The following is a 12,746-nucleotide window of genomic DNA, read 5'->3' as shown; positions in this document are numbered from 1 at the left end:
GGTAGGTCATCGGAGTGGGCTTGGTGTCAGTCATGGGACGGAAGTAGTTGGGTGGGTTGCGTAGTTGGTGGTGAAATTCGAAATGAGTTTATCAGGCTCAATGCTTATCGATGACGTTGGGGGAGAAGGGGTTAAGCAAACTTGCCCCATGATCAAATCTCGTGCTGAAATCGATAAAGCGATCAAGTTTTATCAAATGACTGCTGCAACAAAAAGAGTGGATAAGCAATCAGTTGGCAAGACTAACCATTTGATCACCAACAGGATAACAATAATGTCGAGGTGGTTAGTATGTAATAAACGGATCGTATTACAATAGTGCTCCAAAATAGTCCGACAGACCATCTTGTGCATTGTTCCTGGTCCAGGAGGAATCCTGGGTGACCGATCGAATAATAAACATTAAAAAAACACACCTTAGAATCGACCCAAATTACCTTTTTAGTGATCGAAGCGACCCCACTGGTGATCAATCGCGCTAACTTCTTGATTTGTCCCAACTAAAAAAAACCTCTCGATTTGAATAGGAATCAGAAACTAGAACGCTTGCGCTTAGGCCGAGAGGGCTAAAGAAAGTCTCAAGTATTGAAAACCTCAGCGCTTTCGATGGAAAAATACTCTTTAACGTGGCCTTGCAGCTTTTCCGCTGCAATAATGCCTCGAATTTCCCATCCGCAAAGGGCGGCAACGACCTGTACCAGTGAAGCTGTTAGTGAAGAAAAGCTATGGCAAAGTTATGAGCGCAGCGATCGGCTCAGCGAAGCCGATCCCTGCACTCATACTGCGAAGAAAAATCTCGGCGTTTGTGGCCTTTTGACGTGCTTTAATTTTTATGCGCTCTGAGCTTACCTTACTGTACCACGTCGACCAGTTATTCTTTTGCCCAGTCGATGGTTCATTCAAGGCTCACCAAGCTAGGCAAATGCATCCGGTATCCGTATATACTTCACCGAGTTGCCCAGCGCCTTACACTGAACATCATAAGGTTAACCGTTACGGTGTTCAGAGATAATCTGTAGATTCTGTAGGCTATGCCTAATAGTAGTTTTCTGGTGGCCATCCTGGGCTAGTTATTCTCAACCAGCTTTGTCTTCGATATTTTGCAGTATAACTGGGAGATTGTCGATCTCGAAGACGCTGACTGGCAGTGTTCCCTCGAAGGAGAGCTTGATTACTTCTTAGCGAGTGAGCCTTCTTTTATAGTCGTGGCTTGGTACGCGTACGCATTAAATCCTTCATACTTGAATAGGACATGTGTTTGGCAGTTCTTGTTGACGTAGATCGTTCGGGCCTGGCTATCATAAGGTTACTAAGCTATCATCCTGCGCCACGCGACAAGTTGAACGAAGTTTGTCCAAGCAGAATGTCCCTTGAAGGTCTCCTAATGTTATCTATAACTCAGTCGACATTTTGGAGCGAAATAATGTCTGTGATGCCCTACAGGATACTTCGTGTCCCTCCCGGTAAAATGGTCCGTTTTAATGATGATCGATATTGTTCGCATACTTTACACCTGAAAATACCTGCAATGGTCTAAAGGCTACCTGTCGTATTTCACCTGTTAGTTTTACATGCGCGCGTTTGTTTATTGAGTTGTGTCGGGATCCTGTAACACAGGTTGGTAACGCTAAAATATTGAAATTTGATTGGCTAAATGATATCGCTGAACGTTCAATGTTGTCATTTGAAAAAGTGCGCAGTGGACATCAAGTGCATCGGTCTCCTTATGCTGCACAAGTACGATTGATACACTGAAGGTAACGCAGTCTGTTACTTTGTGTTACAAGAGCTTTTTTCTAACACGTTTCTTTGCTTTTCTTTTGCGGAAGGCAGGGGTCGGAAAAAATAACATCAATACAATAATTACTGTATTGTCTGGCTAGAAATATTTATTATTGGAATAGACCAAAATCAATACAATATGATATTGTCCCAATAATACCAATACAATACCGGCTTTGAGTGAATTTGCGTCGCGGTTGGCTTGAACCAATCATTCTAACTACTGGTGGCCACGAGCACAGAGCTGTTGCTCCGCAACATAGTTTCACTTTGCATTTCGACCCGATGGCTCCGAACCGTGAAATCTGCGCATTCTTCTTTGAGGACAAAGGTCAAGGCTGCCAGCTTTGCGGTACTCCCCGTAAACAGCAAGCCGGAACCGGCTACTCAAATCTGCTGTCCCACCTCAACCTGAAGCACCCCGACTTTGAGGAGACCTACGACACTTCTTTGGCTACAGCCACACCTCTCTCCAGCTTTGGATTCGTCTCAGAAGCGACTAAGTGTCGCTACCAGTGGCTTCAGTGGGTAGTAGAGAGAAACATGCCCCTTACCAAAGTTGATGACCCCCTCACAAGGTCTATGTCGTCCTGGAAACCCGTTTCGTCAAAGACGTTGAAGCTAGACATGCAAAGATGCTCCAAGAGCGTTGGCGTGCTGGTCGAGAAAGAGTTGGGCGAGCTGTTTGGATTCATGTGGGACGGATGGACGCATGGTACCGTACACTACGTTGGTATATACGGTGTTTGTTACGTAAGCGGTATGCGCCGTGAGCGGTTGCTGTCGCTTTGGCCCCTGGATGATGGCAGCCAAGATGCAGACGTACACATCGATATGTTCAAGCGCGTCCTAGCACTGTATAAGAAGGACATTTCGATGGTGGCTTTTCTGGTAGCTGACAATTGCGCGACAAATCAGCGTATTGCTACGTTGTTGGAGTTACCACTGGTCGGTTGCGCAAGTCATCGATACAACCTTGCGGTGAACCGGTACTTAGCTTCATACGAGACGGAGCTCACTGCAGTTAACAGCCTCATGGTGCAGCTACGTCATGTCAACAACGCGGCGGAACTAGCAAAATTCACGGATCGAAAACCTATCAAACAAAATATTACTCGTTGGTCTTCAACGTTTGAAATGGTGTGCCGCTACAAAGAAATTCGAGATTCTATTCGACAGGTTGATGCTGTTGAAGAGTTCATCCCAAACGGTTCGACCCGCAAGAAGCTTCTCGCTCTGCTAGAGCAACTCAAGAAACTGGATAGTGTGTGTAAGACACTCCAGTGTGAGAACACCAGCATGGTCGACGTTCGCGTTCTGTTTGACCAGGTAGCTGATGACTACTCAGTTATGGCAAGTCATCTACGTCCGACTGCGAAGATCGTTCACACGCCGGTTTTTGACTCAGCTTTGGTTAAGATTTGCAACAACACAAAGCTCACTGCGTCTGAATTGCGAGCGGTACAGCGATTCGTAGTAGAGCCAACCGCTACAAGCGGTAAAAGGAAAGAACGCGCGGCAAGCAACTACGCCAGCGAGATTCTACGAGGAGGAAAGCAGACGCGAACTACGGGTGCTGCGACGGTGAGCTTTCACGAGCTGGCGAAGGTGGTACCGCCAACGTCGAACACAGTTGAGTGGCTTTTTTTCGCAGTGTAAGCTCGTCTTGACGCCTCAGCGGACGTGCATGCTACCTGCGAACTTTGAAATGCTGGCGTTTCTTCGCGTTAACCGTGACTTGTGGAACGCGGCATCGCTCATCACCACGGAGTAGAGGTAGGTAGGTGGTACAATATACGGATATTGGTAAATTATTATTATTGTTCTTCGTCATATTGCAGTTACTATTATGGGGCGCCGGGCCGTGCAGTATAATGTAATACTGTATTGTTCGAGGCCTGGCGGAAGGGTATAGCTCGCGCCTCCGGATTACTGTCGTGAATTGCCTGTCGAATACGGCGCAACGAGGTCTCTGCACGTTCAGATCGCTGTTTTTCTGGGTGTGCTGGCATTTTTATCAGCACGTTAGCGATTCCTTCGCGGTACATGCAACCAACCTTCTCTTGTGTAGTGGGGCGGAAAATGCTTTGCTGTGTGACACGCTCGACACCAGCCACTATGTGGCGGACTAGAACGGTCCACTCGGAGAACATCTTTCGGTTGCCTTTCGTGAAGTCCGACGGGTGTAGTCCTCTAAAAAAAGGGGGGGGGGGGTTACCAGCTTCGGGATTTCCAAGCCACCACACTGAGCGCGTCCAGCTGCGGAAAGATAAATGCTTCCGGCATTCGATGAAACTTCCCATCCCATTGCCAATGATGAGCAATGCTTGTAGGATCAGACGAAGTCTCAGCTTGCTGTAAGGTTGTATGGCTCTGCCATAATCCAGCCTCCTCTAGAATTGACCGAATTGTAGCCCCTAGGTTATCCCTCGTGATACTCTGTTGTGTAACACACTTATCATCTAGTAAATTAGAGAAATCATCGAGAAGTACAGTTGGAAGCTCGGTCAGCACCTTACGAGTTTCAACATGCTGTCGATAGCGCTCAACGTGCGGAGGGATTCCCGTTGGCCGCATCCAGGTGCTCTCGCCAGTATTTAGTAGGGTCGTGAGTTGATCCAAAACATCAGAGTTGCGAAATACGTAGGACGTAAATACAGCGTGCTTTGACTTCAGATTTTCACGCAGAAATGTAGCATTGGCCGCAATTGAAGCCAGACAGAGTTGAAGCACGACAGAGTTGAAGCACAGGCGCGACATGCGCATCTCCAGCCAAAACCAGGAAACATGTTTCTCGTGCATTTTCTTTCAAAGTCGTCGAGAGGGTCATCAAAATGGGGAGATAATTCGCCAAAATGTGAGCTGTTTTGAGTCAGCCCTGCCACAACTAGACCGCGATATTGGTCACCAGCAGATTCATACCGAAAGTATCGACCTTGCACTTCACCAAGCGACCAGCCACATCGAAGACAAACACTAACTATCGATGGCCCACCTGTACTCCCACTACTCGCAAATGTAGCCACTGCTTTTCGAATAGAATGCGCTCCATAAACTTTCTCGCCTGTCATGTCTTGTAGGAAGCTGTTTATCGTCTTATTGAATCGAGATTTTTGGTTGGACCCGTGGAAGAGCTTTTCGTGTACAAGAGTTGGATTGGACGCCAAGCATAGCCCCAATGCTTGCATCCAGCAGCATGATGGCAATGGATTTGCGTAAATGTGACGGGGGTCCTTTGGGTTCGATCCTTCTTGTTTTGTCTTGGTTTTGTGGCGTAAACAACCCACGGTGTCGTCAGCACAATGCGTCAGATGCCGTGTCTCCACCGACACAGATCGACACATCAGATTCCATTGTGTCCGTAGGAAAGATGCAAAAATCCATTGTCTTCCAGAGCCAAAGTGAGCTTTGCCAGCTGAGCATACAAAGAGTAAGATAGTGGCTCCTTTCCCGGTCTACGCGAGCACCCCGATTGGTCATCCTCAGCCTCCTCCTTGGTATAGTGTTTTCAGATCATCTAAGTATTCACTGGGTAAATCTAAACGCTTCTGCCGATACACGTTCTTTAGAGCACTTCTGTAGCCACTTAAAGTGGTCACTTTGAGTTTTCCCTCGTTAATTTTGTACAGAAGGAAGGCTTCAAAGTGCTGCGGTGAAACCACGGCCAGATTTAAGCTGCCATCCTCGCAAAAGAAGGTGTCTGGTGACGGCTGCGACGCGTGAATCCACTTAGCAATCCCCTTGAGGTAGCCTTGGTAGGCCTTCTTTGTATTGGCTGATGTGCATGCGCTCTGGACCTGGTCCCCGCTGAGGTTTCTTCTTATTGCCGTTTGTCTTGCCGCGGCCTCCATGGAGGCGTCGACTGTAGCCGCATCGTCGTCGCTGCTAGACATATCTACTTCATTGACAGTGAGGCATTTGGTGGCTCCACAGATGTTCATTTTTTTCATTCGAATGTGTGTTAACGCGTAACACGCTTAGGTTATGCATTCTGAAATCAAAGCGTTGTAAGAATCCACATACTAAAAATAGTACAAAAATCCACCATTCAATTTTTATTGAAAGAAATCATAACACACGCTGGCTTACATTTGCTCATAGTGGGGTTACTGTAGTTGGATAATGAACACTTGATTTTTTATATTTTCCAATATAAAAATTCAAGTGTTCAATGACATCCGTGGAAGGGCAAATATTTCCGAGGTGATCCATGAAGGGACGCGAAAGATCGGCGTTTCTTGAAGTGCACATTGAGACCGTCCAGTGTATCAGCATGAGGCTCCATCTTCTTCTGCTTGCTTTAATCGTCCAGTATGTGGGTGCAGACGACGATTCCACTCCGGAGAAGGACCTCATTTCACAGTACATCCACGTGCCGACGTCCTGCGAGACCGAAAATTGTGTGGCTGGCGGCTGTCTGTTCGAGAACTGCGTCTCTCCGCTGTCCTGCAAAGGAGGACTCTGCTACTTCCGGTGAGTGCACTAGCTAGATTAGCAGCTCAATGCTGTGCTACTTGACTCTCAAAGCTTAAAGTGGCGCGACATACTCTGTTTCTCGTAACAGGAAATGCAAAGAGGCTGTATGTGAAGGAGGGGCCTGTGTATTTGACAACACAGCAGAGGCCTCGTGTCCAGGAGGCGGCTGTCAGTTTGTCAATGTTCCAGCAACACTAGCAGATGGATACTGCGACGGTGGGGGCTGCACATTGGATGGAGACAGTCACCCATCCAGCTTAAGCGGATCCCTCGCGCAATGAGGACAAAGCGACAATAGCCACGCAGTTTCTTACTTTTCAAAGTAGTGAGTTGGCTAATAAAAAAAATATATTGCACGAATCCGTCGCTTTAGTACTGAATAAGGGGGTGCACGGGCCACACGCGCTCGGACTCGAGCTCGACAGCTACAGGGCTGTCGAAGAAGTCTAGATACTCGTCAAGTGTCATGAGTTCATCTCGACTAAGTAGCCACAGCAGTAGATCGTTGGACGGAAGGAAAGTCTGGTCAGTATTCGAGAGATTGTTCAGGCATCTGCGGATCTCTCCGGGCGGCATCGGCCCGATCTTCTTGATGAACTTGATCAAGTTGAGGAAAGTCTCGACGATGCATTGCGACGCTGTATCGTCCGTCCACTCGCTTGTGTCGCTGCGATTGAGTACGATCTTCTTGAAGTACAGACCTTGCAAGATCCGCACTCCGTTGTTGTCGCAGTTGGCTAAGATCTTCATGGAGCTAGCGTCAATGATACGTTGTTGTTGGAGTTGTTTGAGGATAATTACGAACTGCTCGGCTGTTGTTTCAAGGAAGATAACGATAGTCGCGTCGTGCAGTAGCACCAGACCTGTGACCTCGCACTGGATCTTGTTTAGCAGCTTCGCGAAGTATTCCTGCGTCTTACGCGCATTGTCGATAGTCGAATCTACCAATTTGCCAATAATGGCGGACCTTGAAAGCCGCAGATCGAACTTTGCAGACGTCTTGACGTCGCGTAGAGAGCTGCTGCTGCCGTGGTGCGAATGATGGTCTTGAGCCGTCGGTTCGCCTCCGTTCGTAGCTTCTCCAGCCTCCTGCTGCGCCTCCTGCAGTCGTCGAGGCTGCGGCGGGTTCACGAATGTCAGAACTTCAGAAAGTGAGGGGCCCAACAGCTCCAATACGTCGAATGTTGATGAGGCGGGGACTTTATCTCCGTCCGCGAGGTCTGGATTCGGAGGATTCGCATCTTTTGGAGCGGTAGGAAGACGCACACGAGATCCGCTACCTACGAGGGAATGCGCCGAGCCTGGACGAGCTGAAACTCGTGTCGTTGCCTGGCGATTCACGCGAGTCTTCTCCATCGGACGTAGCAAGGATTAGCTTTTAAGAGATGATGGAGCGACGCGTCGTTTCGTGAGATTTTTTGTTGGTGTGGATGGCAGTCAGCAGGTTGAGCATATTGAAAGCGGTGTGACTGAGGTTATTGGCAACAGCGCTCCATTACGAGTAGCAATAGAGCGATATGATACTGAGAGGCGATGCATTGAGCTCCTCGCATCATCCTAGCAGAAGTCAACCATGACGTCAGCGGTTTAACACACCGAGTTTTACGTCAACTATATGTCGACCAATCAGAAAATTGAAAAAGTACAGTGTAAGTACTGTACTTCGGATACTTCACATTATAATGACCTGTCATTACAGATAGAATGGAAAAGTAATACTGCTAAATATACCCTTTCATTTCAATAAACCTTCAAAACCGCATACGTAGTGTTAGTTGAAGTACCATTTCGACCACTGTCTGCCACGTTGGATTCCGCATTGCGAAACAACGCGTCACAACCGAAAGCATCGCACGACGCGCAGAAGTCTCGACCTTCAAGCTGCATCTACTGCTTGATGACGGTGCTGTCCAAGTCGCATGCCGCATCTGGCGCCGTGTCCATCGTCTCGCTCGTACGTTCCCGGTCTCCGCGCTCTTCTCCGCACTCTGTAGCTTTTGCAATTCGATTTCTCACTATGTCCGACGTCATGTGTCTCATTGTTCAATTTATAGGTGGCGTTGGCAATTGCAATCCGCGAACATGGACAAAAGAAGGCGAACGCAGCGTTCTCCATGGACTCGGAGTTTATGACCAAGAAACAGGGCAGTCGACAGAAAGTGGCGGTCAATAAGGAGTTCTATCGCCGCTTCCTACGACTCTTCAAGGTCATTGTACCAGGCCCATTCACTGCCGAAGTGGGGTTCGCTGCTCTTGTGGCTGTTATGCTTGTGGCTCGCACGTCCTTCGACATTGTAGTGCTGCACACCTTCACAGCCATCGAGAGAGCCATCATCTCTCGCTCGCAGACGGACTTTATGCGTCATCTCCGTCGCTTCGTGGCCATTATGTTGCCCATGAGTTGCGTTAACAGTCTCCTTAAGTACGGCCACACAGAGCTCAGTCTGCGCTTCCGCACGAGACTCACCAAGCACCTGTACGAGCAGTACGTCAAGGGGTTCGTGTACTACAAAGTGTCTAACCTGGACAACCGCATCTCCAACGCCGACCAGCTGCTTACAGTGGACGTGGAGCGCTTCAGTAACTCGGTAGCGGACCTGTACTCCAACATGTCGAAGCCTCTCCTGGATATAGCCATCTACGCGGTCAAGCTGTCGTCTTCTATTGGCGTGGAGGGGCCTGTGATCATGCTCAGTTACTTGGTGGCCTCGGGCTTCTTCCTCACGTGGCTACGACAACCGACTAGTCGGTTTACGATCGCTGAGCAACAGATGGAGGGCAACTTCCGCTTCATGAACTCCAGACTCATCACGCACAGCGAAGAGATCGCCTTTTACAATGGCAACGTGAGGGAGAAGCGCATTTTGGACCAATCGTTCAGCAGACTCATCGACTTGGTGCGCAGTTCGCAGCAGTTCCGCTTCTCCATGAGTGTGATTGACAATATTGTGGCCAAATACTTGGCTACAGTGGTGGGGTACGCTGTGTTGTCGAAGCCGTTCTTGGACTTGTCGAACAAGAGATTGGAGAACACGTCGTATGCAGAGAGAATGGAGGATTATTTCCGGTCTGGCAAGATGTTGCTGAAGATGTCGGAAGCGATGGGGCGTCTGGTGTTGTCAGGCCGAGAATTGACGCGGTTGGCTGGATTTACTGCTCGAGTGACGGAGATGATCGACGTTCTGAGTGATCTAGACAAGGGCAAGTACCAACGCACGATGCTCAGAGCTGAAGATGAGAATCTGTCGGAAGAATCCAAGACGCAGTCGACCTCTGCTGAGTCTCTGGGGTTGTATCCTAATAAGGGCGAGATCCGCTACCGTGACCACATGATCCAGTTCGAAGATGTACCTCTTGTGACTCCGAATGGAGACGTGTTGGTGCCGTCGCTCAATATCAAGGTCAAGTCTGGTATGAACGTTGTCGTGGCAGGACCCAATGGCTGCGGTAAGAGCTCGCTGTTCCGTATTCTTGGAGAGCTGTGGCCCATGTTCGGCGGTAGGCTGACGAAACCGGAGCGCAACGGACTGTTCTACATCCCGCAGCGTCCATATCTGACGTTGGGCACTCTTCGCGACCAGATTATCTACCCACACTCACTCAAAGAGATGCAGGCGTGTGGAAGAACGGACGAAGACTTGATGTTTTACTTGGAGAAGGTGCAGCTGGGGCATCTCGTTGAGCGTGAAGGAGGTTGGGACGTCATTCACGACTGGGCCGATGTCTTGTCTGGCGGTGAGAAGCAGCGAGTGGCTATGGCTCGCCTGTTTTATCACAAGCCGCAGTTCGCTATCCTGGACGAGTGCACGTCTGCTGTCAGTGTGGACGTGGAAGGCGCCATGTACAGCTATTGCCGCGAACAGAACATCACGCTCTTCACGGTGTCGCATCGCAAGTCGCTGTGGACGTACCATGAATATGTGCTTCGGGTAGGTACTCTATTTTTTTTATTGTATATCTGTTTCTAACTATTTGTGTTATTTATTGCAGTTCGATGGACGTGGCCACTACGAGTTCAAGAAAATAGACGAAGCCGACGAAGCATTCGGCTCTTAACTCTTTTAGTTTAAGCTACAGACCCGAGATGATATCGAGCAATGTGTTTGTCATTCAAATCCAGATAAAATCTTGAATAAAAGATGCCCATTATCTATATCGTGTCTATTTGATCGTGTCAAAAGTTCCTATTCTAACTCTATTTACCTAACGACATGCTTTTGTCGTATCCTAACAGGAACAACGCACGCGCCAGTTCATGCTCGCTCTCGTTAAGACCACTCCGCCAATTCTCCATCTCAGTCAGCGTGGCTTCCATTCTAGCAGCGTCTTGAGCCTTGAACAACCGAGCAAAGAAGACTTTAGCTTGACTCCGCACCGATACATCACATACAGCGTCCAGCAGGTCTCGTAGCCAGATCCAGTTGTCGTCGTTTAGCACAGTATCCGCTACTTCCAAGTACTCGGTCTCTTCCTGGCGATCGTCGTCACTGCCACAGGAACTTGGTGGAGAGCGCGATTGCATTGATTCTTCATTGCTAACGATGGCGTTCAATGCGTCGGAAGTGAGAGAAGGCGCCATTGAGAGGTCTGTGGACTTGCTGGACGATGCTGCAGTGAGGTGCGAGACACTCTCTTACTGCTGGAAGGAGGCAAGTTGTTATCTTAGCTCTTCGTCCTTGACCGTTACTCGTGCCTCTTCGAGACCAAAGCACTGGCTCTGACGCCTCGAATCAGAAAAGTAAGTGTTAAGTGTATAGAGCAAGTAAAAAGTAGCATTAACTCCGCATACTTGAAACCGTTATGTAGCCATCTTGTATTGTATCCTTTTTGCTGGTGTTGAATGGTACTTCCTCTGGCTGAGAATGATTACACGAATGCTTTATGCCAGTGCAAGGATTTTTAAACTTGGGGATGAAGTTCTTGCTCTTGCGGTCTCTCTGTGGTGGCAGCTCACCTTAAAGAAGCATGTACGTGCGTGTGTTCTTGTCTTGATTAAACCACTTCTCGTCGATGTGTATCACGTTCTCCATGGGCTCGAAATTGTGTGTTGCATCATCTATATAGCTCAGCACATGCTCCACCCTCATGTGCTTGTTTTCGGTCGTTAGAGCCGGCTTAATACGCGTGGAGCGGTGATGTAAGCGGCCCTCCTTTAGCATAGCAGACACCGGGTAGCGCGTAAGCGCAGCTGCGACTGCTGTTCGTCGCATGACAATACGCTGTTCAGCAGGAACCTGGGAGAGCTTCTGATCAACTTTGTCGCGGTCTATCTGCTTTGCACCTGAGTTTGTTTTTATCCTGCTGCGCCATTCGCCTCCACTGATACCGTTAGTACATATAGATTGGTACTGGGTCCACAGCCTGCTCACAGAGGACCGATCACAGCTAAATTTCCGAGCAACCTCTGTCAGTGCCCCGAGCACCAATTTACCACCTTTCAGACGCGTTAGAAGCTCATCAATTATTGTACGGCGCTCTCTATCAGTGAGGTTTCGCATAGTAGCACCAAAGCTGATGAAGAATGAATACGTTGGCCTGGGCGGGTGCTTTAAAAATGAATGGCAGAGGAGATCGGTTTCTCGAGGCCATTGCGTTTCACCTACTGCTTCGATAGCTCAAACCTTAATAGTGCCCAATAGCTGAAACGCTAACGGTTCGATTAAGCCAATCAGCGCCTGATTTGAAATAGTATTGACAGAGTTATGTATTGATTTCTCCAATCGTGCGATCATTCTCAGCCAGAAGAAGTACATGATTATCCAGTTCTTTTAGTTTGTATATGACGTCGTTGCCGTACTGCTCGAGTGGGAACCAATAATCATCAGCGATAACGCCACGAACTTTGGAGAAAACACGTTGCGAACAGAGCACAAACGCGAGTTGGTGAAGTCCCGACACTCCAAGTTGGTGCGAAATCAGGATCAGGTACACCACGAGGAAGACCGCTTCAATGCTGCCCAGCAGCAGAAGATGAAAAATCATCGACAGTGGTGGATGTCGTCATAGTGGACATCGTTGCGAAATATTTCCGATTGGGTAACCTGAAGACTAGAGCAAGATAAATCCCTTAAGAAACAGACTACAATACACGATATCAGTACCTTGAAAACAGAAAAGAGTAGCAGTCGGCTTACCGTAGAATGTCAGTACAACGACCGTAATGTACGACCTCAACAGGATGATCTCAGTTTGCTGTAGAGCCAAAGTGACGTTTCGAACGTACGTCTCGTTTTGCTTGACACGGTCCTCCCTTGGCTGCATCGCTGGAACAGTTCTGACACGGCACGCCTTTACATTTGTGGCTGATGGTCTGGTCGGTTGTAATGGGGTTATTTACGAAAGTCTCTGGTCAACTGGAGGAGTTGTTTGCTTCGATAACGATGCTGCACTAAGCAAGCTTCGATGTCTACTACCCCCGGCGAAGATTGTGTGTTAAAAAGTCACAGTTGCTTTAAACACTTGGAGCTGTCAGGGATGCGTTCTGCTTT

At 48.5% G+C, this 12,746-nt stretch overlaps 7 protein-coding genes across 7 annotated transcripts; 2 read left to right on the top strand and 5 right to left on the bottom strand.

Moving 5' to 3' along the window:
• Positions 1-3,996: 3,996 nt before the first annotated feature.
• Positions 3,997-4,542, bottom strand: PPTG_20721 (hypothetical protein; the record flags this gene model as incomplete). The annotated part of the gene is made up of 1 exon (XM_008892919.1): positions 3,997-4,542. One exon carries the CDS (start codon positions 4,540-4,542, stop codon positions 3,997-3,999), a length of 546 nt encoding a protein of 181 aa, XP_008891167.1.
• A 722-nt stretch (positions 4,543-5,264) lies between these two features.
• On the bottom strand, positions 5,265-5,633 carry PPTG_00368 (hypothetical protein; the record flags this gene model as incomplete). Its single annotated transcript, XM_008891752.1, has 1 exon — positions 5,265-5,633. The coding sequence occupies one exon, from the start codon at positions 5,631-5,633 to the stop codon at positions 5,265-5,267; it is 369 nt and encodes a 122-aa protein (XP_008890000.1).
• A 354-nt stretch (positions 5,634-5,987) lies between these two features.
• On the top strand, positions 5,988-6,640 carry PPTG_00367 (hypothetical protein). The gene is made up of 2 exons (XM_008891751.1): positions 5,988-6,255; positions 6,347-6,640. The coding sequence occupies exons 1-2, from the start codon at positions 5,993-5,995 to the stop codon at positions 6,537-6,539; spliced, it is 456 nt and encodes a 151-aa protein (XP_008889999.1). The 5' UTR covers positions 5,988-5,992; the 3' UTR covers positions 6,540-6,640.
• PPTG_00366 (hypothetical protein) lies at positions 6,598-7,837 on the bottom strand. The gene has a single exon (XM_008891750.1). The coding sequence runs from the start codon at positions 7,612-7,614 to the stop codon at positions 6,628-6,630; it is 987 nt and encodes a 328-aa protein (XP_008889998.1). The 5' UTR covers positions 7,615-7,837; the 3' UTR covers positions 6,598-6,627.
• Positions 7,838-8,062: 225 nt separating this feature from the next.
• On the top strand, positions 8,063-10,421 carry PPTG_00365 (hypothetical protein). The gene is made up of 3 exons (XM_008891749.1): positions 8,063-8,212; positions 8,313-10,187; positions 10,249-10,421. Exons 1-3 carry the CDS (start codon positions 8,156-8,158, stop codon positions 10,312-10,314), a joined length of 1,998 nt encoding a protein of 665 aa, XP_008889997.1. The 5' UTR covers positions 8,063-8,155; the 3' UTR covers positions 10,315-10,421.
• PPTG_00364 (hypothetical protein) lies at positions 10,350-11,039 on the bottom strand. Its single transcript, XM_008891748.1, has one exon. It carries the CDS (start codon positions 10,835-10,837, stop codon positions 10,454-10,456), a length of 384 nt encoding a protein of 127 aa, XP_008889996.1. The 5' UTR covers positions 10,838-11,039; the 3' UTR covers positions 10,350-10,453.
• Positions 11,040-11,213: 174 nt separating this feature from the next.
• Positions 11,214-11,756, bottom strand: PPTG_00363 (hypothetical protein; the record flags this gene model as incomplete). The annotated part of the gene is made up of 1 exon (XM_008891747.1): positions 11,214-11,756. One exon carries the CDS (start codon positions 11,754-11,756, stop codon positions 11,214-11,216), a length of 543 nt encoding a protein of 180 aa, XP_008889995.1.
• Positions 11,757-12,746: the final 990 nt, after the last annotated feature.

This window comes from Phytophthora parasitica, assembly GCF_000247585.1.
Source record: "Phytophthora parasitica INRA-310 unplaced genomic scaffold supercont2.1, whole genome shotgun sequence".
Lineage (NCBI taxonomy): Eukaryota > Oomycota > Peronosporomycetes > Peronosporales > Peronosporaceae > Phytophthora > Phytophthora nicotianae.
This window is presented reverse-complemented; position numbering and strand designations above follow the sequence as displayed.

Coding starts and splice junctions, on each gene's coding strand:
- PPTG_00365 (XM_008891749.1), top strand. CDS start 8,156: ATGACGGTGCTGTCCAAGTCGCATGCCGCATCTGGCGCCGTGTCCATC. Junction 8,213..8,312: donor CCGTGTCCATCGTCTCGCTC/GTACGTTCCCGG, acceptor TTCAATTTATAG/GTGGCGTTGGCAATTGCAAT. Junction 10,188..10,248: donor ACCATGAATATGTGCTTCGG/GTAGGTACTCTA, acceptor TATTTATTGCAG/TTCGATGGACGTGGCCACTA.
- PPTG_00367 (XM_008891751.1), top strand. CDS start 5,993: ATGAAGGGACGCGAAAGATCGGCGTTTCTTGAAGTGCACATTGAGACC. Junction 6,256..6,346: donor GGAGGACTCTGCTACTTCCG/GTGAGTGCACTA, acceptor TTCTCGTAACAG/GAAATGCAAAGAGGCTGTAT.
- PPTG_00364 (XM_008891748.1), bottom strand. CDS start 10,837: ATGGCGCCTTCTCTCACTTCCGACGCATTGAACGCCATCGTTAGCAAT.
- PPTG_00366 (XM_008891750.1), bottom strand. CDS start 7,614: ATGGAGAAGACTCGCGTGAATCGCCAGGCAACGACACGAGTTTCAGCT.